Source organism: Dromaius novaehollandiae, chromosome 5 (assembly GCF_036370855.1).
Source record: "Dromaius novaehollandiae isolate bDroNov1 chromosome 5, bDroNov1.hap1, whole genome shotgun sequence".
Taxonomy (NCBI): Eukaryota; Metazoa; Chordata; class Aves; order Casuariiformes; family Dromaiidae; genus Dromaius; species Dromaius novaehollandiae.
Window position 1 is genome coordinate 68,112,366 of NC_088102.1, and position 25,505 is coordinate 68,137,870.

General features: G+C 38.2%; 1 protein-coding gene across 1 annotated transcript in view; it reads left to right on the forward strand.

Annotated features, from left to right (window-relative positions):
• MUC6 (mucin 6, oligomeric mucus/gel-forming) overlaps positions 1–25,505 on the forward strand; it is a 54,770-nt gene that overhangs the window by 12,295 nt on the left and 16,970 nt on the right. Inside the window, exons 6-31 of the mRNA XM_064513333.1 lie at positions 1,061–1,170; positions 2,008–2,215; positions 4,414–4,536; positions 5,535–5,655; positions 6,830–6,968; positions 7,127–7,231; positions 7,594–7,666; positions 7,929–8,066; positions 8,849–9,010; positions 9,983–10,077; positions 10,598–10,730; positions 11,683–11,932; positions 12,440–12,492; positions 12,595–12,704; positions 13,334–13,485; positions 14,222–14,363; positions 15,033–15,143; positions 16,433–16,618; positions 17,083–17,322; positions 18,278–18,434; positions 19,281–19,424; positions 19,942–20,004; positions 20,997–21,044; positions 21,935–22,129; positions 23,271–23,540; positions 24,732–25,169. Of these exons, the coding sequence (XP_064369403.1) occupies positions 1,061–1,170; positions 2,008–2,215; positions 4,414–4,536; positions 5,535–5,655; positions 6,830–6,968; positions 7,127–7,231; positions 7,594–7,666; positions 7,929–8,066; positions 8,849–9,010; positions 9,983–10,077; positions 10,598–10,730; positions 11,683–11,932; positions 12,440–12,492; positions 12,595–12,704; positions 13,334–13,485; positions 14,222–14,363; positions 15,033–15,143; positions 16,433–16,618; positions 17,083–17,322; positions 18,278–18,434; positions 19,281–19,424; positions 19,942–20,004; positions 20,997–21,044; positions 21,935–22,129; positions 23,271–23,540; positions 24,732–25,169 (3,966 nt within the window). The remainder of the gene's footprint in view (positions 1–1,060; positions 1,171–2,007; positions 2,216–4,413; positions 4,537–5,534; positions 5,656–6,829; positions 6,969–7,126; positions 7,232–7,593; positions 7,667–7,928; positions 8,067–8,848; positions 9,011–9,982; positions 10,078–10,597; positions 10,731–11,682; positions 11,933–12,439; positions 12,493–12,594; positions 12,705–13,333; positions 13,486–14,221; positions 14,364–15,032; positions 15,144–16,432; positions 16,619–17,082; positions 17,323–18,277; positions 18,435–19,280; positions 19,425–19,941; positions 20,005–20,996; positions 21,045–21,934; positions 22,130–23,270; positions 23,541–24,731; positions 25,170–25,505) is intronic.

Consider the following 25,505-nt stretch of genomic DNA (forward strand, 5'->3'; position numbering starts at 1 on the left):
CTTTTCTCTGACCGTTCAGACAACTTTAGAACTGAATAAAATGCTCCCATAGCTCACCAGCAAACTTATCAGTCTCATAATTATGGCAAACACTGCTTTTGGCCACAGTTACTTGCTACAATTATGTTTTGAAACACATGGTGAGGATCACACTGTGTCTGTCTCACCTAACTTTCAGAGCAATGTAGGTCCATAGCAAGGCAGAATAAGTGAGTGAAATGATTACATTAATTGGAAGCAAGAATGAGGCTATAAGAAGCAGAACATAGTGGACAAGAACACTAACAAGTAGTGTGTCCTGGTAGGGGTGGACTTTACAACAAAGTCAGTTGGTGCTGAGGACTTGACATCCACCCCATATGCAGTTCAGGGGTTTTACTTCAGACTTGTCCTAGTCTGGTCTGACAGACTCGTGCCCATTAGCAATTGGAGCCCATTAGGTATGCTCTTAGAGTATATCTTTTGGTTTGGTTTCATCGGAAAGAACTCAGTACACCAAGACCACACCACAATGCAAACCAAACTGCCAGAAGTCAGGATGGCTGGAAGATTTGCTTCAGAAGCACACTGCTGATCTGAACTACAATGCTAGCGTGGAGACACTAAGCTGCACAGTAAGCTGCGATCTCAGATCAACACTGCAGTTTTCTGTACCCATTACAGAGAGGAGTTCTGAAATGCGTACAATTTATTTTTAGATTGTGATGAGTTTAATGCCACATGTAGGGGAAAACAATGTGGGATGAGGAGAGGAGGCATGAACTGGCACATGGAAAAGATAACACCACTGATAGAAAAGCAGTAGCAGCTGATATCTTGTAAGGCTGTAGATGTAATAGACTAGGAAATAGCTCAGAGAAATGATCAAGTTGTTAGAAGTACACTTTGCTGAATAGACTCCAGGTAGAGGACAAAAGAGGTAGTTATCATCACAGGAAATTGGACTTAATAGGACCTTTCACAGTGAGAGAATAGAATCTGGTTTTTACTACATCACAGCAACAATTAAAGAAATCCGCATGTTTTTTTTCCTGACAAATTATAACCCTTCAATTTACAGGTAAATTGCTGGATACATACAAGTTTGCTGCATTACAAAAAATGGATGATCCATCAGAGATCTGCCTGTCTGAGGAGATATCAATTTCTGCCATTCGTCACAAACAATATGTAAGAAAGATCTTCTTGGCTTTTCTGCAGCATAATTTTAACAGAGAAGGAAAAACAGTTTAGAAACCACCAGCAGAGAGGCAGTGATTTCCTAAGTGTAAATGGAAATAGATAAAGTCAGAAGATGTATATAGCATGATATGAGAAAGAAAAAGACTACTTTGCATCAAAACACATTTTGAAAAGGGCTTATTGAGGTATTGTTATTGAGGTATTATTGAGGCTGGGTTTGTATGGCTTAAGAGCAGTATTAAAGAACAGGAGTATCTGAGGGTGCTGTGAGGAAGATGCTTTTCTGAAGACGAGTTGTAAATATTACTTGTATTCATATTGGAAAAACTACTTTGGTCCCCTGGAGAACTTGCTTTGACACAGAAGTTGAACCTTTTAATATTGTTTCTCTTTGAGATGTGATACTTCAGTAGGCAATACATCAAAGGCATACTCAGAGAGGAATGTATGTTGTTATCTCCATGTGGTGATTGCCCTGGAACACTTTCCTCTTCCGGCTGAATCTCCGTAAGACAACACACTCCCTGTCTGTAATATTCTCACCAATTCTTAGGGAGATTGATGATACCAGAACAATGACTCATTTTCCGTTTAATGAGAAGTGGAACTAATTCAACATATCAAAATCCTTCCATTATACAATGAATTTATATTCCCTTCCATTTGCAGAACTTCTCATGCATTTTAAATCAGCTAAACATTACTAAGCTGTAGAATAAAAGCAGACAAACCAGCAAGAAAATCATAACTAGCAGTGATGTTCTGTTATGGTTTTCACATGAGAAGAATGCTACCAGGAACAATTTTCCTTTTGTTTTTATTTAGGCCATGATCTGCTCCCAGCTACTCAACCTGGTGTCACCAGCCTGCAGTGTGCCAAAGGAAGGGTTTATCATTCGTTGTCAGCTTGATATGCAGGACTGCAGTGAGCCAGGACAAAACAATTGTACTTGCTCTACGCTGTCAGAGTATTCAAGGCAATGTGCTATGTCCCATCAAATGGTGTTCAACTGGAGGAATGAAAACTTCTGCTGTAAGTTCAAATGTTTTATAGGCACAAGATTTTACATAAGCTTGCTGTATATTTTATATAGAGAGAATGATTCTTTACTGAGGTTTATAACAACTGATTATAGAAGTCTCTACTGTCATGAATCAAGCAGAAATGATTTTCTTAAAGAAACAGCAGTGGTCTTGGGTAAAGCATTAAGAGGGAGGGCATGGAAGCCTCAAAGAAGGAGAAAGCATGAAAGGTAGCTCCTAGATCTAGATCAGAGGCTGTTCAATTTAAAGAAGAGAAGTATCCACCACATGAAAACTGGTGAATTTCTCAGACTTCCAGCAGGGATCTCTTCTCTCTACTTAGCATATTTTGTTCATTATTCTACTTAGTAAATTAGCCAGCAAAGAGACACAACTTGTAAATTGTTCCTGCGGTCTCTCATCCTTTTTTTCTACCCATTGCCATAGACCCTCTTATTCACAGGAGATTGTCAGCAGCTCATTTCCACATGCTCAATCTTCTTAATTGTAATTGCCAATACAAAGCAAACAGGGAACAAATCTTCAGCTACTCTCCAAGCTGTACATGATTAAACACACATTTTTTCAATTGCCTGCTTGCAATCAAAGTTCTGATTCATTTTTTGAAATGGATCTGCCAGAAACTTTAACTTATAATAGGTATTATGTAGCAGGGATTCATTATTTTATGAGGTCATGCTGGCCATAAAAAAGTAAAAAGTAATGTAAACTGTTGTCATTTCTAAACCAGCTCACACATTAAATTACCAGAGATGTAGCTCATACCAAGAAAGAGGAACTTTCACAATGACCTTGCATGATGTCATAATGTGCTTCAGAAACATACTGTTTAATCATATTTCTGTTTAACCTTCGTGTGTATACATGGCCATGGGTAGCAAATTGTTAAAATAAAGTGCTTTAACAGGAACATACTTTTTCTTACCCCTTACTTCTTATCCTCTTGCAGAAGTCTTTGAGATTGGCTACCATTTGTATTTTAGCATGAGAATGGTGAAGTCCTAATTGAATTATGTTGCTGACATCATTACTTGACTTGCCATAGTCTATCATCTCATCATTGTTACTTTCCAGCCTTGCATCACTTTGATGTATCTGTGTTTCTCATGTCATACTCTTCTGTTCTCCTCTTGATCTTCATGTACTGGTGCTGCTCTTCATTTTTTGCTTTGAATTTAGCCATGAATTTTCTTTCATTCTTTCCTCATACTTTCTGAAAACTTTCCCTATTAAGTTCCATTGCTATCCTAAACTCTTCTAAATTACATTTCTTCCTGAAATTATTCTTCCCCCCTTCCTCTCCAATGTTATCTTACATAAACTGGTAGCCCACTTTATTTTTCGGTTGTTCTGGACTGGTTTTACTCCTTCAAAATTGTAACTCAGGGCATTTTATAGACTTTGATAAATATTGGTAAGGCACCATGTACACATTCACAGAACTGTACAATAATTTTTAGTTATCACAGTAAAATAAAACCCAGTCTTCTCTGTGTCATGGCAGTTTTCATGCTGCCAATAGACCATTACTAGAACTTGTAGTAAAGTGATAAAGTGCAAAACTAAAAAAGTAAAAAGATAAGGATTTGCAAGTTAGTGAATAGGAGACCTTGTTTCCCCCAAAACAAAGGTGAGAGACTTAGAACTTGCAAATAAATGCCAAGCATACAAAGGTAATGAACTATTTATTCTTTATTGTTTCTTTGTCAAGTTTACTGCTAACTTTCCCCATTTCCCTACCTCACTTACTTCCTCTTTCAGATGGAGAGAAAATTCTGCTTGTTATCCCATAATAAAATGTGTTTTCAGTTCCATACAGGTAGTTGCAGTCTGAAAAAGAGATAATGTCTGAGAAGCACAAATACAGAAGATTAAGGAGTTGTATTCTTCCAGTACTTTAAGTACTACAGAAAATCTGATTTATGGTAGTTTGCTAGGCTGCAATATAACCTGCTTGCCATCCTTAAAACTTCTGAAAGGAGTTTCTAACAAATCTAGCTTGAAAAATGAATAAAGACTAGAGTGAATATGATGATGATGAATACTCAGACGATGAACTGAGTATCAAGACAGGGTAAGAGAAGGTTAGTGTCAGAGTTCACAAGGTCTTCTCCCTCCTTTGTGGTAGATGAGAGAATCTATGTTTACTGTTTAAAGTATCTTAACACTTTGCATTGTTCGTTACAGCTGTGGGAAAATGTTCTGCTAACCAAATCTATGAGGAATGTGGTTCTCCATGTATTAAAACCTGTTCCAACCCAGAGTACAGCTGTTCCAGTCACTGTACCTATGGTTGCTTTTGTCCAGAAGGTATCAGTTTTATATTCATCTTATCCTATATGACCCATACAAATGTTTTTTGGCATGTATCCAGTCAACTGAAATAATCTTACTAAACAAAGATTCAGCAGTGCATTTCAGGCCATTATGCTGCTAGAACTGCAGTTTCTCAGATAACATGAGATCACTGGAGTCTTGAAGAGTCTCAGTCATGAAAGATCCTTGGTTACTATTCACAAGAAGAGAGCAGTGAAAGCATCTTCCTCACAGGACCATAATATGTGATGGGATAATTATGTGCTACCTGCTTGAAGTTCTATTTTATAATATCAGTTGAGTTAAACATAATATATTTCTTCCCCCAGACATGTGTCTGTCCTTTCAGAGCACCAGCAAAATGTAGTGCACCTCAGAGAAGTTCTGAAATATTATGGACATCTTGTAAATTCCTTTTAAAATAGTTCAAGATGAAATTGCCTACAAAAACTGTAATTATGACTGTTATTTGGATCTTTTCTTGGAATTTCAGACCTGAAATATTCTCTCAGGTTACTGTTAGGTAGGTATTTATATCATCACCATTTTACAGTAGTCAAAAATAATATGTTGTGAGCTACACATTCAAAACTAGACTTAGGACTGTAGACACTAGAATGTGTCCATCTTTCAAGATTCCCAGCATAATTACAGTGTCATATAGAGGCAATTGGAAAAAATAACATTCAGGCTTACCATTATTTCAGATTAAGTGCAACTTTGAAATGAAGACAGTTATTTACACTTTCATATAACAAAGTGCCGTAAATAGCCAAACTCTGTTACCAGTTGTAGCAAGTCAGTTTTATTTTAATTAAGGGAAAATATCCTGCATATAATATTTCTAATATTTCTACAGGTAGTGACTGTGCAAGAATACCATTCTCATGCTGATTTTGGAAGGTGTGCTAAGCAGGATGCAAGTTATAATAGCTTTAGTGCTCAGTAAAGATATGGGAAAGTGTATTTATTTTGCTAATCCCCCTTGGCAGGGACTGTTCTTGATGACATCTCAGAGAATCGAACATGTGTTCACATTAAGCAGTGCCCATGTTCACTAAATGGGAAAAAATATGCTCCTGGTGAGACAATGAAAGCAGCATGTAGAAGCTGGTAAGTAGAAACAGGCTCTTTCAAGAGAGGCTGGAAAATATCCTCACCAAACAGTTGGAAAATTTAGCCTAACTTTTCTGATGGCAGCTATAAGTGTATCATATCATCTCCGAGCTCACCTTGTTTGAAAGCCACAAACCATATGTTGGTAACTGAACGTGGAACTACATTTGTCTCAATTCCCGATTCATCTGTACAAATGTATATGTTCCTTCATACCATACAAAGCAGTATCATTTTTAGCTCCTGTATGAAAGGGCAGGTAAGATTAGTTAGTACAAAATAAATATCCAGTAGTTACAACTTCTTTCTGGCAGTCTCTGCAATTTGTCACCAGATGAGTCCTGGAAGGTAATTTTCCCTTTTACAACAGAAGATAATTATTTAAGTCAATATTGTTTAAATTTGGGGGAAAAAAATACAGTTGTGGAGTAGGTATTTTTTGTTTTATTTCCTTTGCTGTCATCATTCTGATAAATAAAATAAAGGCTAAATAATGGAATTCAATCCTCAGGACTATAACAAAGAACACACTTTTCACGAGTAATCAATTCAGGAAATTTTACTGACAATCCATGTAAGAGTTCAGAAACTTTAAATTAAGATCAACAGCTTTGCCTGATGTACATAGAAAAAGAAAATCAAAGCATAGAAAATACAAGGGTGAAATCACCTCATACCACCTGCAGTATGAGGTGATTACTCTGATATTTGGAAACTGTACTTGGCCACAGTAGTTGGTACAAGTATGTTTGATAGACAGTGTGTTTGATGTTCTGGTCATCATGAGAAAGCAAGCAGTAATTCTCTGCCGTTGGGGTTACAGTTCTGCTAAACCTACTGAAGACAGATCAGCACTGTAATCATTTCCTTATGTTAGATTTCATTGAGTATTTATCTAAGGCAAGTTGAAGTGAGCCTTTGGTTTGTTGTTTGTGGATTTAAAAAATGGCGTCTTCCATCACTAGTTAAGTTACTGAGTTTTTAAAGTGAAAGTAAAGAGACATTTCAGAGGCAATGGAAATGAAAGTTCATAATGTATACATATGTTTACTAGCTGATTTGGCTGGTTGATCTGCTACAGCAAAACCTCCAGACAGATCAAATCATCTTTGCTGATAAATAGTGACTTAGTATGGGAATAATCTTACATAGAGTTTCTTGTTTTCCTCAGTAAATGTACAATGGGTCAGTGGAACTGCATAGACTTGCCTTGCCCTGGAAGGTGTTCCCTGGAAGGAGGCTCCTTTGTTACCACGTTTGATTCTAGGTCCTACAGGTTCCATGGAGTTTGCACTTATGTTCTCATGAAGGTAATTTCCTGAAATTCAGAAACACACAAATGTGTATGCTTTTAGTCAGTCTTTGATTTCCTTTTTTGTATACAAACTGAGGTCATCCTGTGATGTGCATTTATCCTACAAATACTTTTACTCTTACACAAACACACCTTTTCATTATTTCCTTTCAGAGTTCCAGCCTGCCGCACAATGGAACCCTAATGGCTGTATATGGGAAGTCTGGTTACTCTCATTCTGAGACATCACTTAGTGCTGTAATTTACCTGTCTACAAAGGTAAGCAATCATTCCACAGTCCAGCCAGCATTTCAGTAACCAGACTAGCAAAGTAAATATTTAAAGGCATTGCTAGTAGCCTGAACTGAAAAATTATGGGGGATAGATGTGTGTTCCAATGCATGCATATGCAGCAAAGGTCTGTGATGCCACATCAGTTCAGGAAGGTAGAGTTTCTGTGCAGAGAACTACAGGATTTTCAAAGTGAAACTGAAAACAGTATGGAATAATATGTGAGAAAAAGCTTGCATTCATCTTTTCTTACTATATAAGTCATTGGCAATAGAGTCCTTCAATTAAAGAAAACATAAATACCATCGGCATAGATATTTACTCCTCATTCCATGTCCTCATTCATACAGGACAAAATTGTGATTTCTCAAAATGAACTCCTTACTGATGATGATGAACTTAAGCGGCTACCTTACAGATCAGGTAAAGAAAAGGGGAATATATGTTAAGTGCATATTATATTAAATCTCTATTTTACATCTTTTCTCTAACAATTGCCAATAGCAGAGGTTTTAGAGGAAGGTAAAAAATCTTTCCCAGCGCATCTGTTCCTCTATGGAGTGTTGTATGTGGATGGAGAAGGCATGTGTAGACAGAATGCGAGAACATTTATGCATTAAAATCATCACTTTAAAATATTCTTATGCACCAAAATCTCTGTTTTAAAATATTCTTATTCTTTTAGGTGACATCACTATTTTCAGACAGTCCTCAATCTACATTCAAATGTATACAACCTTTGGGCTGGAACTTGTAGTTCAAACATCACCTGTGTTCCAGGCCTATGTGAAAGTTGGACCACAATTCAAAGGCAGAACCCTAGGTAAGAAATCTAGTTCCCATGTGAAAGAGAAAATGTAACGAGTGTAATTTTGAAAGCTTAGTAGTCATCCGTTAAGAATAAACTTTCTTCTGTGGATTCAAAAAACCCCAAGAAATACCTGCGTCGGAAAACTGCTGTGCATTGTTAAGAATTTGTTTTTTCCTAGTAACTTTAAAAATAATCAGTGGAATTTGATAGCTGACATTTTTGATGTGTAATATAATACTGATCTTTGTATCTATTTTATACATGCCTTTTTCAATATATCTTCTCAACATAATGAATGAGCAATGAGTTAGCCTGGCTGGTCTCTACATCTTGGAGCACACTGAGCTTTGAACGCAATGAACCATCATTGTGAACACGATGAACCATTAAAGAATCCAGAGGATCCTCAGCTGATAAGAACCAGATGGAGATGTCTATGATTACTGTGAAACGACATTAGGCACAAAGGCATATCCTACATTCTAATTATCTATGTGGATTTACAGAGAGGCTTTAGATGTTAAAAAAGGTTAAATGTGTAGTCTGTGCCGTTACAGATTTTATATACTTCAGATAACACATGCGGAACTGTAGAAGTATTTCATGGCCTTTCTCTTTTACATAATTTAAAACTGCTGAAAGGGTCTTTTTTTCCCCAAAAACAAGGCAAACAAAAATTTCTGTATGAATTCACATCAGCAAATGAAGCTGGATAACTTTAACCTGAGAAGAGAGAGGTTTGGAATGGCTGAATGCAGAAGATAACATACTCATGTTATTTCTCATGTTATTAGGTTTGTGTGGCAATTACAATGGAGACACTACAGATGACTTCATGACTAGCATGGATATCACTGAAGGGACAGCTTCCCTGTTTGTCGATTCCTGGAGGGCGGGAAATTGCCAGCCTGCTGTAGAGAGAGATACTGATCCTTGCGCTATGAGTCAACTGAACAGTAAGTAGCTGATCCTGCTCTAACTGATCTCTCTAGCTAGCTTGGTCAGCCCCTCCGTAAGCCCAGAGCAAGGGAATGGGAGGGCTTGAGAAAATGAGAGGATCAATGTCACAGATTCCTTCACCAATGAGAAATTTCTGAGAATATACTTTTACTGAAAGAACTTACCAAATCTCATTCCAGAGATCTGGGATCAGAAAGATGAATCAGAGGTTTGTACTGATATTTGACAGTGAAACTGTGATATCCATGGAAGCCTTAAACTGTTGCTCACCAGCGTTGTGACTGAAATCCAGGCTTTGCCTTCTCAGGGCTCTATTGCTATTGTACATAAAGAAAAAAAAAGTTCCATACTGAAGTGTTTGAGCACGAGTATAGTCTGCAAGACATACGAAGTTATCCTTTTGTTCTGTCCATTGTTGCTAACAGTTCACCTGGAGTGGAGTATCCAGTTTTGCTGCTAGAAAATAAAACTACAGTAGTTTGAGAAAAGCAGTGACCAGCTGGAGGGAATGTGGAGAAGATCACAAAGGATAATCAGTGGTTTAGAAAACATGGCCTAAGATGAAGGATTAATCAAAAGAGGAGAATAACTTGACAAAGAGAAAAATGAGCAGGGATGCAATAGTTGTTTTCAAATCCATTAAAATAATATATTGCCCTCCATATCACTGGTAGGAAGGATAAGAAATTATCTGCAACATATTCGGTTTTTTTAGTAGATTAATTTTCTGATGATGAGCATAATGAAGCATTTGAACAGATTGCCTGGCATGTTATGGAATCTGTATTACTGGAGGTCTTTAACAGTTGATTAGTGAAATGTTAGTAATAACACAAGCATTTCTGGTCTTTTTGCGGCTGAGGTAGACTAGATGGGCTTTTGAGAGCCTTTCTAAACCTCTATCTCTTCTCCATCCCTTTTTCCTAGCTTTCTCTAGTGTTTAATATCCACGACTTTCTTTTACTTAGAAATATCTGCTGAGACTCATTGCTCCGTTCTTACTAAGAAGGGTACAGTGTTCGAAAAATGCCATGCTGTGGTGAACCCTATTCCTTTCTACAAGGTAGGAACTTAGATGGTGCACAGAGGGAGTCCAAATACGGACCAGAATGTACTCACGTACAGTATGCCACTGGTGTTAATGTGCAATAGGTCAGGAACAAGAGTGTTTCTGAAAATTATGTTTCCACTGGTCTAAAAGCCTGGCTTAACCATAGGCTGCCAGTCTGAGCCCTAGGAATCAGAAGATATTTTTACTCACGCTGCAGTTCTCTTTGTCAACAACTTTATCCATGCAAAGTATTGATTTTCCCATATGCATAATTGAGCTTATTACATTTGCCCATCTCAATGAAACATTTTGAAAATTAAAAATGAAAAACAGTGAATAAACAAAAGCATTGTTTTAGCTACTTAGCACATTTTATTCCTGTCACCAGGCAATTAATCTGATCATTTTGATTGGTGTTCTAGTTTTGCAAAAAAATGTATTTTGCATGGCTTACCTCTGCTGCTCAGCATTTTCAACACTTTCAGGTGTCTGCTCCCCAGTAAGAGAGTATTCTCCATGTGTTGGGTTTCAGAGATGCGTCTACCAGGCCTGTAATTATGAAGAGACCTTTCCCTATATTTGTTCTGCTCTGGGATCATATGCACGAACATGTAGTTCAATGGGTTTAATCCTTGAAAACTGGAGAAACAGTATGGACAATTGCAGTAAGTAATTGAACCAAGTCCTGAAGGTATGTCATCATATGAATGCATGCATATAGGTCCATCTGTTTCCATCTAGAAAATTCCCATGCTTGATTCACTTTTGACAAAGTTGAAAGAGAATCTGTATTTCAAAACTATGTATTAGTCATTAGAAGATAACTACTTATTGCTCCAGTAGGCCAACTAGTAGGCATAAAAGCCATATTCCCAGGAGCTGCTCATCTCACAGTTGTGTCAAAACTCAACAAAACAGCTTAAAGAGTAAAGCATTATTCTAAACAGTGTCCAAATCCCCTTAAGAGTAATGAAAAAAATAGACAACAGAAAGAAAACAGAAATGGAATAGCAGATATGCAACTCAAACACTCTCTAGAGATCAAGACTGCAGTGCCTGAAACTGGAAAAAATCATGTTTTAATGCTCTATTTTGGCTGCTCAAAAAAGGATTGTCATTTAAGATTATGTCAAAAAGACTGCTCATAGGCTTTAAGATGAATATGTGGATGCTTCTAGGACTTGATATTTAAATAATGGAACTGACAGATAAATAAAGCTATAATGTGCCGCAGGATAAGAAAGAACAAGAAAGGGCTCTGGTTGCAGATGTGATTTTGCTGTTTTACAATTTAGACAGCAGCACCGTTTTCAAAGTTATATAAAAACATATTGGTATTTCTGCAAAGCTTTTTTTTGCATGATTGCATTCCAAGATACACAAAGAAGCAATAAGATGATATTTAACCTTTGTAAAACTTACAAACAGCTACAGAGTGGGTGTTAAGCCCTTCTCTGCAATATCTTTCACTACAGCTCCACATCCTCAGGGAGAGGAGTAAGAGCATTGAAGCTATTGATAGAATATGTGCAGCACATCACTCTGAACCTAGTATCTTTCACAGGGGAGGAGGAGAAGGAAATGAAATTTAACAGGCACTCTTGTCTTGTTTTGCAGCCATTCCTTGTACTGGCAATCAAACATTCAGCTACAATGCTCAGGCATGTGACAGGACATGCCTGTCACTCTCCAACCGAGCCCTGGAATGTCATCCAACTGACATCCCTATTGAAGGCTGCAATTGTCCTAAAGGAACGTACTTGAACCACAAAAATGAATGCGTTCGTAAATCTCATTGTCCCTGCTATTTAGAAGATAGAAAATACATTTTACCTGACCAGTCAACAATAACTGGTGGGATTACCTGGTAAGTTTGTCAAGTTCAAAGATGAGCAAACTGAAAATGGGGAAGAGGTGTCTTCGTGTGTCTGCTTTGCTTTTAGTAGAAAAGGATTATTTTTTGAGACATCTTTTCTGCTCCTTCCTACAGTAAAAACATTATTAAAGGAATGATTTGAAAAAAAATTCGACTTTAAGCTTGGAAATGCTAAGGAAATAATTAGAGAATATTAGGTAAAATCTGATTATTCCTGGTAGATCATAGTGCAAGATTTTGCCAACAGCATCTGTACAGCTACCGACAAACCAAATGATGGCCCACTCTTCACTTTCAAAACTGATGTTACTGTATACTGCAAAAAGTAAAGAGAGACAAATTGACACATTTCATTTTGGAGGATGCGGAGGAGCTAGTAATATAGATGAAACATTTCCAGTGGTGAAAAACGTGAAGTCATCGTGCAAAAACTTTAAAATTTGTTTCTTAGGACAGAATTGCACTGAAATTCCCCCCTGCTTTTTTTCCCCCCCCTAGCTACTGTGTTAATGGGAGGCTAAGTTGCACTGGCAAACCTCAAAATCCTGCAGGTATGGCTCTGGCTACAGTTTACTTTGAACCATATTCTTTTCTTCTATGTAATAAAATCGCAACTTCACAATCTCCTGTTTCTTTTTCTTCCTTTTTTCTAGAAAGCTGCAAAGCTCCTAAAAAATATGTATCATGTTCTGACAGTTTAGAAAATAAGTATGGAGCTACATGTGCCCCTACCTGTCAGATGTTAGCCACTGGAATTGAATGTGTGAGTTCACAGCTCTGTGATATAAATCTTGTGAGAGGGGAAGAATGTTCTTCTAACATGACATAGTTAAACATCAGACTTCTTTGCACAGACTGTAGATGCTAAAAATGTATATAGACCTTCAGAAAGTGATTACATAAATTCATAGAAAAAAAGATCCATGACTGTCACCTCTGGCTCAGGTACTCCATAAGCTGCATGTCGCTGGAAACTGATAGAACATCAAGTATGTGCTTCCTGTTCTGTTCTTCCCCAAATACCTGCTAGTGACAGTTACAGGATGCAGGAGATGTAGGCTAGAGGAACTTCCGGTCTGTCCTGTTACGGCCTTTCTTACGCTTTTAAGGAAATAGACTGACTGGAAGAATTATAATGTAATAGGCTTCCTTCATATAAAGAAACTTAGACTCTATTTGTCCAAGAAGTTGGTAACATCAAAAGATAAATTTTTCAGTCTTCAAGTATGTTTACTATCTCATACAACAGGTATATTTTACAACTTTAGTGAAACCATAAAATTCAAATCAAACTTAGCATGTGTTGACTCTTGACACTAGTCGCATACAACATAAAATGTAACAGATCTCCTTACATTTCTTTTCATTTTGCAATTTGTTAATCTTTACCAGGTACCTACTAAGTGTGAATCAGGCTGTGTCTGTACTAATGGGCTGTATGAGAATCTTGATGGCATGTGTGTACCAGCTGAGGAGTGTCCCTGTGAATATGGTGGTCTTGCTTATGGAAGAAATGAGCAGATCCAAACTGAATGTGAGATCTGGTAAGAGTCAGTTTTCCATTGCTGAACCTGTTTCACTGAACTGCACAGATGGACGATAAAAGCATTTAATTGACAGAGTACGAAATGGCAACAGCTGAACTACAGCAACAAAGGATAGAGGTGATAAAGACAAGCCTAACACTTGGCAATATATATGCATGGATGAAAAGGTCATGGTCTACTAGTCAGCTGTACTGGCTTCAAGGATAATCTTTGCCATCTGCATATGCAGGAGTAAGGTGGCATCGAGGAGAGCCAGTAACTGTAAACTACATAAGATCAAGTATTAACAACTACACCTAAGTAAAGATGAGACAGTCTTCTTCCTCTTCTCTAGATAAAAACACCTCCCAAAAATATTATTTCAATTTTTTAGCAGTATTTTCAACAACTCTCTTCCCTTTGCAGTTTCTAATCTAGTATAAAAAAATTACCACCACCCAAACTACACAGGACAGTGACATCTAAGCAACAACAGAAAGAAATGAGCTTCATGTTCTTTCTTTAGTGAAAAAAGAAAGCAAAAAAGTGACTTAAGATTTCTTCTTTATCATGCATTATTTTTTTCAGCAGTCCCTAGCTTTTTGGTATGGTTCCTTTATTAATTATAACTTGGCTAGAGTATACACAAGTTGATTAAATGAGTGTCTTACCTATAGAAATGCATACATATAAAAAGAAGTGTTAAGGTGGCATGCCTTTGAAATCTGACCATGGTTTTTCTTCTCACTTCCAGCACTTGCATAAGAGGCAAATGGAAATGTGTTCAGAAATCTAGGTGTTCCTCAACATGTAATCTCTATGGAGAAGGTCACATTACCACTTTTGATGGACAGCGCTTTGTGTTTGACGGCAACTGTGAATACATACTAGCTATGGTAACGTCCATCTTACTGCTTCTTTTGGCAGTATCTTAGCATCAAGAAATAGCTGTATTTAAATGGCTGATGAAAATATCCTAGGAAGCATCTATATGCAATAGATCATTTAGAATCTTTATATACACTTACATGTTTTAGTTTTTTCTGTTTATTTCAAAACTTAAGATCAAATGCCTTTACTTTTCAAGATGTATGTTTTTCATGAAATTGCAAGCATTTTAAGTTTACTAACACGTTTGAATAGTCACTGATGAGTACCCATTATGTACCAGCCAAGTATATCTTTCAGTAAAGTGCTGTCAGTTTGACTACCAAATCAGAGGTCATCACTGTTATCTCCAAAAAAAAATAAAAGATACCACTGAAGCATTATACTCCTTTGACTCTTTCCTTTCTCCATACAAAGATGCAGGTTCTGAAATGAATAAAATTCTTCAGCTGCCAAAGGCATAATATATCCTAGAACCTCTGCATTAACAATCAGCAGTGGATTTTGAGACAGTCACAGATAGGCCATCTCTCACATGAGAATGAGGATATAAAATAAAGATTGCATACTATGCTGAAAGGCAGAATCACAGTTATGGCATGCTTAAGCTTTCTTTTCCTCTGTTTTAGCTTGGAAAGCTTCAGGCACAGAGTCTGTTTTTGTTTTTTTTTTTTTAGGATGGCTGCAGTGTTAATAGACCTCTTTCCTCCTTTAAAATTGTTACTGAGAACGTCATCTGTGGGAAATCGGGGGTTACCTGCTCCAGATCCATCAGCATTTACCTTGGGGTAAGATCTTCATTTTACTGTCAGCCAGCTGAATAGCCATTTAAGCCTAGGTTTGCTTTGCTTTTGGAAACTTTAGCTGTGTCTTGTAAGCAATGCCTTGTAAGCAAAGTTAATGTGCTTAACCTAGAGCTTCAGTGTTAGTAGGAACTACCATCTTTTTCTTTTTAATTCTCATCTCAGTGTTTCAGTCCTTGGATTTCTGGTCTACCTAGAAGCCATAAAATTTTGACCTTACCCACTTAATGGTGAATCGCTCAGTCAAAAGATACTGATTTTCCCCCCCAAACTCAGTTAGGAAAACAATAATATAAAATGAAGGCATTCTCATCATGGATGATGAGCAAAATGTCTCCAAATTTCTCTAAGCCCAGGTAATACCTGCTTTTTCCAAATTTCTCCAGATCTCTGTTAACTTACCCAAGATACATTTGTGAAACTACAGCAGTGAGCAGTTATCCTCATTTCCACTGTTGTCTGAAAACTTCCAAAATCAGATCAGTTTTGCCATTCTCAGCTCTATGGGAAAGTAATGCCCCTCAGTATCAGATCACCTCAGAGTCCTTCTTTATCAGACAGAAAGAAAAATATGGACAGATGGTATTTTTATCCCAAGGAATGGTCACTGCAGGTAATGCACATTTGCCACTTTTCTCAGTAGCACTAGCAGTGTCAGCAGGTCAGTGCTGTGCTGGAAAAGTTTGTTGTTTTCTTAGCATACAGTTTTGTAAGTACATGATCCAGACAAATCTTTCTGTTGGCCGTATAGACAGTTGAAACACTGCAATATGACAGGAAAAAAAGCTGTAAGAGTACAAATGAGATGGGAGATGGTGAAAATACTCAAGTAAGACAGCTAATTTCTCTCTGTAACTTTTCCTTTAGTCCTAAGAACACAGGGAAACAGACCTCTTTTCTTCTTCTGGTTACATGTAGATGTCAATATTATTTCTTCCAAATGTAGTCAGAAAGCTACTGCATCTAACAATGAGAGTATTACAATGACAGAGATTTTTTGGTGTGTTTCTCATCAAAACTTGTATATGCATAAAAAAAATTTCAAAGAAAAAAAAATTATTTCGAGATAGGATGGCAGCCCGGAGAAACTCACTTATCCTGTAGATCCACGTCACCACTGACAATACTTTATTCTGCAGCATCTGGCTACCATAGGATAAGCGTGAATGACAAGACAATCTGTAGCGGTACAACATCTTTAGTAATGTCACAGGGAGGGTATGGAGAATATTAGAACTTGATAAGTCACAATATCTGGAAAAATTTTCTTTCAGAACTTGACATTCATACTGCGAGATGAAACCTTCTCTGTTTCTGGGGAAAATCCTCTAGTGCGATATAAAGTGAAAAAAAATGCCCTTCACCTGATGTTCGATATCGTTATCCCAGGAAAATACAACATGACCCTTATCTGGAACAAGCACATGAACTTCTTCATCAAAATCTCCAGAGAAACACAGGTACTGAAGACTTCCTCAGTAAACTGTCCTTCAATTCAGATTGAACTGCACATTTGACTACGGTTGCTTCGACTCTCTCTGATGGCAAAGTTTTTCAGAGGAGCCACTGGTGATTCATTTTCTACTCACCATTATTTCTAAAACAGCAGAGGTCTTCAGTAGACGCTGATTACTAAACAATTGCCCTACTACATAAGAGTATTTTTTGAGCTAAGAGCTTGTCTTGTATAGAACAGCAGCATATTTTGGTTGAATTTTATCTCTAAATTATGGCAGATTACACTTGAGAGGAAAAACACATTCATCCACTGATAAACAGGACTTCATGCACAGACTTTACCAACATATAAGAGTATTTATAGATCGTATTTACTACTAAATACAGGAAACAATGACAATAATAAAAAGGGAGGGCAAGCTATTGTAACTCACTCAACTGACATTAATGCCTTCATTCCATTTAGGAGACTATCTGTGGTTTGTGTGGGAACTACAATGGCAATATGAGAGATGATTTTGAAACCCGAAGCAAGTATGTGGCATCAAATGAATTGGAGTTTGTCAATTCTTGGAAAGAAAATCCTCTCTGTGGGGATGTATACTTTGTAGTGGACCCCTGTAGCAAGAACCCTTACCGTAAAGCCTGGGCAGAAAAGACATGTTCCATCATCAACAGCCAAGTTTTTTCTGCCTGTCACAATAAGGTAAGAATTGCTTTGGCTTTCTCTTTATAGGCGTCATCTACAGTCTGCCAAACAGTATTTACTCACACTCCAGCACTTGATTTTCTCTTCCCCAAAATGTTTTAATAATACATATATGAAATATATTCTGGCTCTCATTAATCTTAATCCTTCCCTGTTGGTACTTCACCTGCCCTTTTGTTAGCACAAAAGCTAAGTATGGTATTAACTGAGTGATGAAAATATTAGAGTGAAAAAAAAAAATGAAGACTTCAGTATCAGAAATTAGTGAATCCGCTGATGATGCCTGTCACTGATTAATTCACTGTTTACTCTTTCTGAAAACATTCAGGCTTTGTTAGAAAAAAACAAAAAACCAAAAAAAACCCCAAACCTTGTTCTCATTAGTAAATCAACAGCATTATTTAGAAGATGCAGGGGATCAGTCCAAGAGCAAGATATCATCAACCTTTCTATCTTCCTAAGTTACCCACTTTGTCAATGAAAATACCACAAGATTCATCAGAACCATGCCCTCTGAAGGAAAATCTCCGTTTTCCTGAAGTGAACACAGGAGAGAAATATGAATAAAGCTGCAGTTGTTATACATATGTGTGGAGAGTGTACTGCTGATGAACTTGCACATTTATGCCTGAATGAATGTGGGTTTGTTTAGTTGACTGTACATAATGTGTTCAAGATCAGTATGGACTTAGGAGTTCATATCTGGCAAAATATCATCAACTGGTATTGTAAGTTTTCAGGGACCTACATTCTTACTAAAAATGGTTGTCTGAAGTGGGACTGTGTTAGTGCTTTGACTATTTTAGTGTGTAGAGGAAATACTATCTACTCTCAATGGAACAAGTGCACTTCACTTTAAGAGGTATTGTTTAGCCCTGGAAAAACACCTTCTTAACAACTAGACAGGAACAAGAGAATCCTAGAATTTTCACTACTTAATTTTCCAACACAGGTGAACCGTATGCCCTATTATGAGGCCTGTGTCCGAGACTCCTGTGGTTGTGACCTTGGAGGGGATTGTGAGTGCATGTGTGATGCCATTGCAGTGTATGCCATGGCATGCTTAGATAAAGGTCTCTGCATTGACTGGAGGACCCCTGAGTTCTGTCGTAAGTTTCTTTAAGCTGTCTTTAAACAGGTTCATGTGATACATATTGATAGCTTTTTGCTTTTAGTATGATTTTTGCTTGGTCGAAACATAAGGAGGTGTAAGAGACAATTATCATTACTATGAGTATATTAATACAGCAACATAGGGAATTGCTTATATAAGTACCTCTGGAGTTGCATTTTCTCTATGGAAGAATAGTTGACTTTTGTCACCTGGGTTTTGAACTTTGCACTTTTCATTAGTAATAAAATAATCAAATTACGATGTTCTTTTTTATCATGGAGCAATAAGAGAGAAAATAAAACAGTCGTGGAAGGCAATGTATTTCTCCTGCTGCTGCTGTATAGTGAACAAGTCAATCTGTCATCAGAGGGAGTATGAAACTGTGAAAACGTGTGTGTATTTGTTTTAGTTATGATGAAATCACTTTCTCTGTGGATTTCAAGGAAATAAAGACAGCTGTGTTGGCCAGAACACTGTAAAACAGGAAGAAATAACAATGTGTTCCAGAACACTATACATTGGGAAAAGGAAAGGATTAGTGTGTTGTAAATCAATACTGGGAGTTGTCATTTTTGATGATTTCTTTTCAACATGTCACTATATTATGCATAAAAAAAGTACAGAAATGCCTGCACAGTACACTTGCAAAAAGGATAGACTCACATCACTAGAGCTTAAATTTCAATTTGCATCATAAGCAATTACTTCAATGACGAAATTTTTGGCTCAAACACTATTGATTAATTTTTCCTCCCTGTTCCTACTCCTTTGAGAAAGTATATGTCAATAATTGAAAAATTTAAACTTTTCTCCTGTTTTGCCCCCTCCTTTTTTTTTTAAGCTGTCTATTGTGACTATTACAATTCTCATAAAAAATCAGGAAGTGAGGATGCTTATTCTTATGACTACAGCAGTGACAACTGCACCTGGCGCTACAGACCATGTAACTGTCCAAATCAAAACTACAAATATGTCAACATTGAAGGTAATAATCTATACTGTTGTAAACCAGGAAACAGCAAGATAATTATTTTCACTGCTGTTGTTTTAATGAGTCATACCACGGTTAGATAATAGTGTTCTAATTAATGTTATCTTTGAGGCAGTTTTTACTAACCTTTACATGACTACTACAATGTTAATGCGTAATTGATATAATACCTGTATTACATCTAGCTTTGTATTGAGCTCAGCCTATCTTGAAGAGGAATCCTCTAATTTGTACCAGTCAAGGGTATATACTGTGCTTAGGTAAGAAAATATGTGGAAAGAGAGATAATATTTTTATTAGACAACAGATACAGTTGAAGAAAACAAAAAAGTTATTATGTATGCAGACCCTTCTTCAGAGAATGACATTGGAAGTGCTTATCTAAATATATGATGTTACGATCAATACAGTTTTTTAATAACAGAAGTGTAAGAAGTTAGATTATAAATGGTACAAATGAAATGCTGTTCTCTGAGAAATGTAAAACAAAATTATCTTCCTCTTTCTTCAGGCTGTTACAACTGTTCTCATGATGAATACTTTGACTATGAGAAGGGACAATGCATGCCATGTGGTAAGCAATGACCTATATACTCACCCTCCTTCTCTACAGTAACTAGAAAATAATACTAAAACCACTGTGTATTCTCAAGAAAGATATTTTTCCTAATATCTCTTCAATAATCCAGGCATAATTCTCCTTTGAAATAACCTTATCGCTGTACTTCTATTATGTAAAACTTTGGTTGATAAACAATGGATGGAAAATAACTAATTTTAAAAAAGGGATTAGGCTAGGGAGTGCTAAAATGCAGGAGTTGGATCATCCCGATTGATTTATTTAGCAAGATTAAAAATTGCTTTCAGTGTAAATGTCAGTACTTTTCAAAGTTCGGGTGTTCCTGAAAGTATACTGAAGTTCTGATCTGCACGAGGGGCCACCCTAGCAGAGACGTATATCCCAGATACATTCAACATCCTTCTTAAAGAAAGGGAACATCTGGAAGGGGATCTAGCTAATGAACTCTACTTAGCAATTTCCTTTTTAAGATACATTTTTTATTATTTTATCTCATGATTTATTATCATACAGTGTGCTGCTATGAAAACCTGGCTGATTAGATAATGTTATGGCTAGACTCCAGCTGCACAGTTTGGAGTTTCATGCAGACGTAAAAAAACTTAAGGCCAATTTTTTTTCATGTTACACAATTCTAACCTGTGTCCTGGGAAAGTTAGTGACCTCACTTACATACAGAAAACGTATTTCCGTTATCCCTGAAAAGTGAGGCTGCCCTTAAGCATGAAAATCATGACAAAGGCAGCAAAAGCATGCTCGTGTTCATGATTATTATGAGATGCATTGATTTCTTATCATTGTTTAATTCTTTTGATGTGAAGTTTAACACTGAAATATAATCGTAAGCATTTTCAGGAATATCTCACTAATTAACACAATACTTTGAATGCAGTTTGTTTATCTTCTGATCTGAAACTTGCCATTTTTGGAATACTCTTAATATGTTTTAATTCACACATTTAATCTGTTCTACCTTTACACATCAGGAGAGGAACACACTAGTACTACACCTGAGACATCTTCACCTTCAACAGGTTAGTTTAAGTCAGTGACTAAACTTGTACTTAAGCACTGATATATGTCCTAATACATGCTTCTGAGGTAAGCAGTACCCTTTCTGGCTTGATAAAATAATTACTCCACCAGTTTCATATGCATAAGGTGCAATAATGAAAAATAACTCAGTATCACAATTATCATAAAAATTTTCCCAGAAATATGATAGACATCTTAAATTGTGAAAGAAAATTATTGAGAGAGCAATGTTTCTTGAGTATATTTAGGCACTTCCAGATATCAGTAATCAAATATCTCTGTTAATGGATAAAGACTTCTGTCTCATCTGTGGCATACAAAATCCCACAAAAAGTTCAGCACAGTTTGTAATGGTGACTGGCAATATAACACTCTGACATTTTAAGCAGGTCTTTGTGGAAACTTATGACTAAGTATACCAAGCCCCAATAGCCTGATCCAGGAAAGAAATCTATATATACTGATCTTAAATTTGCTAGGAATTCTATTAATTTCACTGACAAGTGGTATTTTTGTACTGGCCATTGGAAGGCCTGGGGAAAAAAAATACACTGTTAGCTGTCTGAATTATAAAATGCTCATTACACAATTCCATCTCTCTTAATATGCGCAAATACACATACCAAATTCACTTTAAAGGGATGAAAAAAATTTTAAAAGCTTCTGCTAGAGTTTATGTTCAGTGTATTGACTGAAAATAACAGCAAAAGGGATACCTAGATAATTTTTCTCAAATTTTTATTTTAAAATGAAGATAGTTATTACAAGTTGTTATTACTAAAGATAGTGCTAGTACTTCCAAAAATATTTTTTAATTTATATAAGCATATTTTAATGGATTATTAAGAATTATTTCTTAGCCTTGGATTTTGATTTTTTTTTGTTTTAGTAAAAACAGTGCAGCCTAAAGTAACGAGAGGCTCTACTTCAGTCACAGTACCGATGACTACCCTGCCAACAGCACTGACTACTGCTTCTGCAGCTACTATATCAACAGAGACCACTAAGCCAACAATAACTTCAAAAATCACAATTCCAAGAACTTCATCAGCATCACCTCTTGCTACAATAAAGTCAACAACTGGTAGGTTGTTAGTATTACTGAATAAAATAAATATTAAACCCATTCTATGCATAGTTAAGAAATTAGTCTACTAGGAGAACAATGCAAGCTAGCTTAATACCCAAGAACAAGACTGCAGATCATGAAGTAGACAAAGCAGGCTTCCAGAAATGAGTTTGTGAGAAGAGGGGTAAACCAGAAATGTTGTGAAGTGTAGGCGGAAGGTGCATGGAAAGACAATAGGTTAAAAATACAACCAAAAATTATTTATCCATGTGACTCTTACCTGGGAAGCACATTATGAGTTCCATAAACAGGTAGCCAGCTCAGCTCCATTTGGATTTATTAGCTCAGCTTCAGCCCCTTACAAGTGCAGTTTCCATAAGCAGTTCAATAACCTAGTCATGTTCAGGTAACACTCAAGGTATTAACACTGAATGCCTTAAGCAAGCTCCAAGGCAGAATAACACAGGTATCAGTGTAGTGACTTTATACAGGATTCTAAGCTCCAGAAGCACTGGACTGGATCTATCTTTGAAGTTGGCGTTGCTCTCAGGAGGGAGTTGGAGCAGATGACTCCTCCAGTATAAATTATTTTCTGATTCTGTTGCTTGTGCAGACTCATAATAACATGAGACTTCACACTGACATACACTTCAACTAGTAAGCCATCCTGGAACCAAGCCATCAGGGAAAGGAGAGGTAAAAAAGTGGTGCTACAGGAATCAAAACACAGCTTCAAAGGCTGGCATTGTGCCAGATTATTATGATGTTATTTGGCATTATAATACAAATTTAAAAGTTGAAACTGCAGCCAGTTCAGAACATAAGATTAGTCAATGAAATTGCCCTTTGGGAAAAGATCATACAGACTTTAGCAAATGAGTGATAACGAAACTAGCTTCTTATAAAAATTTTATGAAAAATAATCTAGCGCAGGAAAAAGAAACTGAGAACAAAGAAAGATACAAGACATGAGAAAATAAATATGAGTAGAAAAGGTAAGATTACGAGAACATAAATACAAACAATTACACAGAAAACGTTAAAAATATTAAGGATGAAAATTGGGTCCCTGGAATAAGTTTAGCTTCTCAATAATTTAACTATTTTTAATCAATAAATAAATTGATTACTCACATTATATTCTTTACCCCAAAAGAACATACAACATCAGTTTTTATCACACCAACCATGACCACAACAATTTCTACACCTTCCATAACTACCTCAACAAAAAGAGCCATGACCATGAAACCGAAGCCTACGCCTACTGCCTCATCAACCACTCTATCAACAGAGACAGAAAAAGTAAGGTTTACCACACCGCCCATCAAGACCACTATCAAAAGGAAAATGACAACCACATCAACACCTGCTCATGCTACATCTCAGATTGCAACTTTCACCAAGCCTAAACTAACAACACTAGGTAAATATCACCTTTTTATATCGCCTGGTTGAAGCCATCATGCAGAGCACGTATCAATGGATTCCTGTTAAGAAAAAAGTTATTCTTACTAGATGTTTTAAAATTGCAGATACATAGGAAAAGACATGGATGACTGAACAAGAAATATAAAAATGGAAATTTCAGTGTCTTGACAATGGAACCGGCATCTAATGTCCAAATACCATCTTAAACCTAACATTTCTCTTAGATGCCATTCGCACAAATCCAACTCCTCCACAGTTGGGAAAAATCTGTCTATGCCACAAAGTGACAACTTCTTGAAAACTCAAATATGGCAGAGTGAATGTTCCCCCTAGCCACTGCAACAACCTCTCCCAAAAATATAAATCCTATCTACAAAAAAAGGAAATTACGCCTTAGAGTGCCAAGTTCCCAGTATGCCAACAAGGACAGCTCTGTGGAAGCACTATCACAACCTGTTTTGCTTGGGCTAGCAAGTGATGCCAGAGGCTGGTATACAGCACAGGGAAGTCTGCTATGGGGAGAGGTGTGCACTCTCCCCCAGTCCACATCTCTCCCACCTGGTGCTGTTGGGGTGCCCACATACAGGTGTTCTTGTGCCAAAAATGACAGCTTCCTTTGAGGAAGCGTCACTTTCTATTATGCCTAAGCACCTTCCCAAGTCTCACTCATTCTTACCCATACTTGCCTTCTTTGCAAGGAGCCCAAGCTGCACTCTACACCGAGTCCCAGATAGCTGAGTGCTCCAGTTGAGAGGGTGGTAAGAGTTGCCCATGACTTATGCCATTGCCTACCTTAGCCAGTCTTACGGTGCTTCCTCACCCAGGCTGGAGCAGGCAGACCATACTTTCCTCCTGCCACTTGGAAGGCATCACACATGTCCATGGAGGCTCTTCTTCCTTGTTCAGGAGCTGCAGGAAGAGGCAGAAGGAGCTCGCTTGTTGGTGGGCATCCCTCAGGCCCAGTTCCTGCCCCTCGTTTGAGGAGAGGAGGAGGACGGGGAGGAACATGGCCCCAGGCATTGCCCCACGCCTCCCTCTGTGCCTCCCCAGACTCGGAGGGGCCCAGTCCTGCCTTTCGAGTCACTGCCCCCCAAGCAGGGTTTGGTGCGGGATCAACCGCTCGCCTCGCTTGTCTTCCGCCTCTTGCCCTGCCACTGTCAGTCATGCTGCGCTTTCCTCCCAACAGCCATCACCCACAAAAAGCCAACCGTGCCGCCTGTGACCACGCGGAGAACCACGCCGGCCACGTCTGCCAGCAGCACCTCCAAGACCTCTGTGTCCAGAGAGACCAGCCCCACCAGCAGCCCCAAAGTGCCGCTGACAAGGACAACGTGGATCCCCAGCTCTCCTCCCACCACCTCGGCCTCCAGCACGCCACTCAGCACCCGCCTGCCATTTGCCCCCCCGTCCACAGTCTCAACCGAGTCTCCCACGACGACCAGGCCAAAGCCCACGCCTACAACGCTAACGTCCAGAGCCTCTTCCGCCACGACCAGGGTTTCAACAGAGACACTCCCAGCTGAGTCCTCGGCACCCTCCACGGCCAAAACGAGCCCCCTCCCGTCGTCTGCTGCTTCCCCTTCCTCCACTGTGTTCTCCACGCCACTGAGCCCATCGCATGCCGGTAAGCCTCGCTCCTGCCCTCCTGCTGCTCTGCCTGCTTCTTTGCAGCTCACGCCCTCCTCTCCCCAGCAGCACGTGCCGCAGGGGCTTCTGGTTAGCGTAGCTGTGCTCCGTTCCCCCTTGCCTTTGGCCCTGGGACTCCTTGGACCTGGAAGGGTCCTGGACCCGGCCCGCACGTTGCCCCTGACTGTGTCCTCTGCCCGTGACCCTTCGGGGTCTCTCCCTGGGCCACAGGCCTTCTCTGGGGTAGAGACCCCTGCCAGCTCCCACCCTTGCACCCAGCTGCCAGAGGCCAGCTTACATACACTCCCTCCCCCTCCGCCTTGCAGTGCTGTCC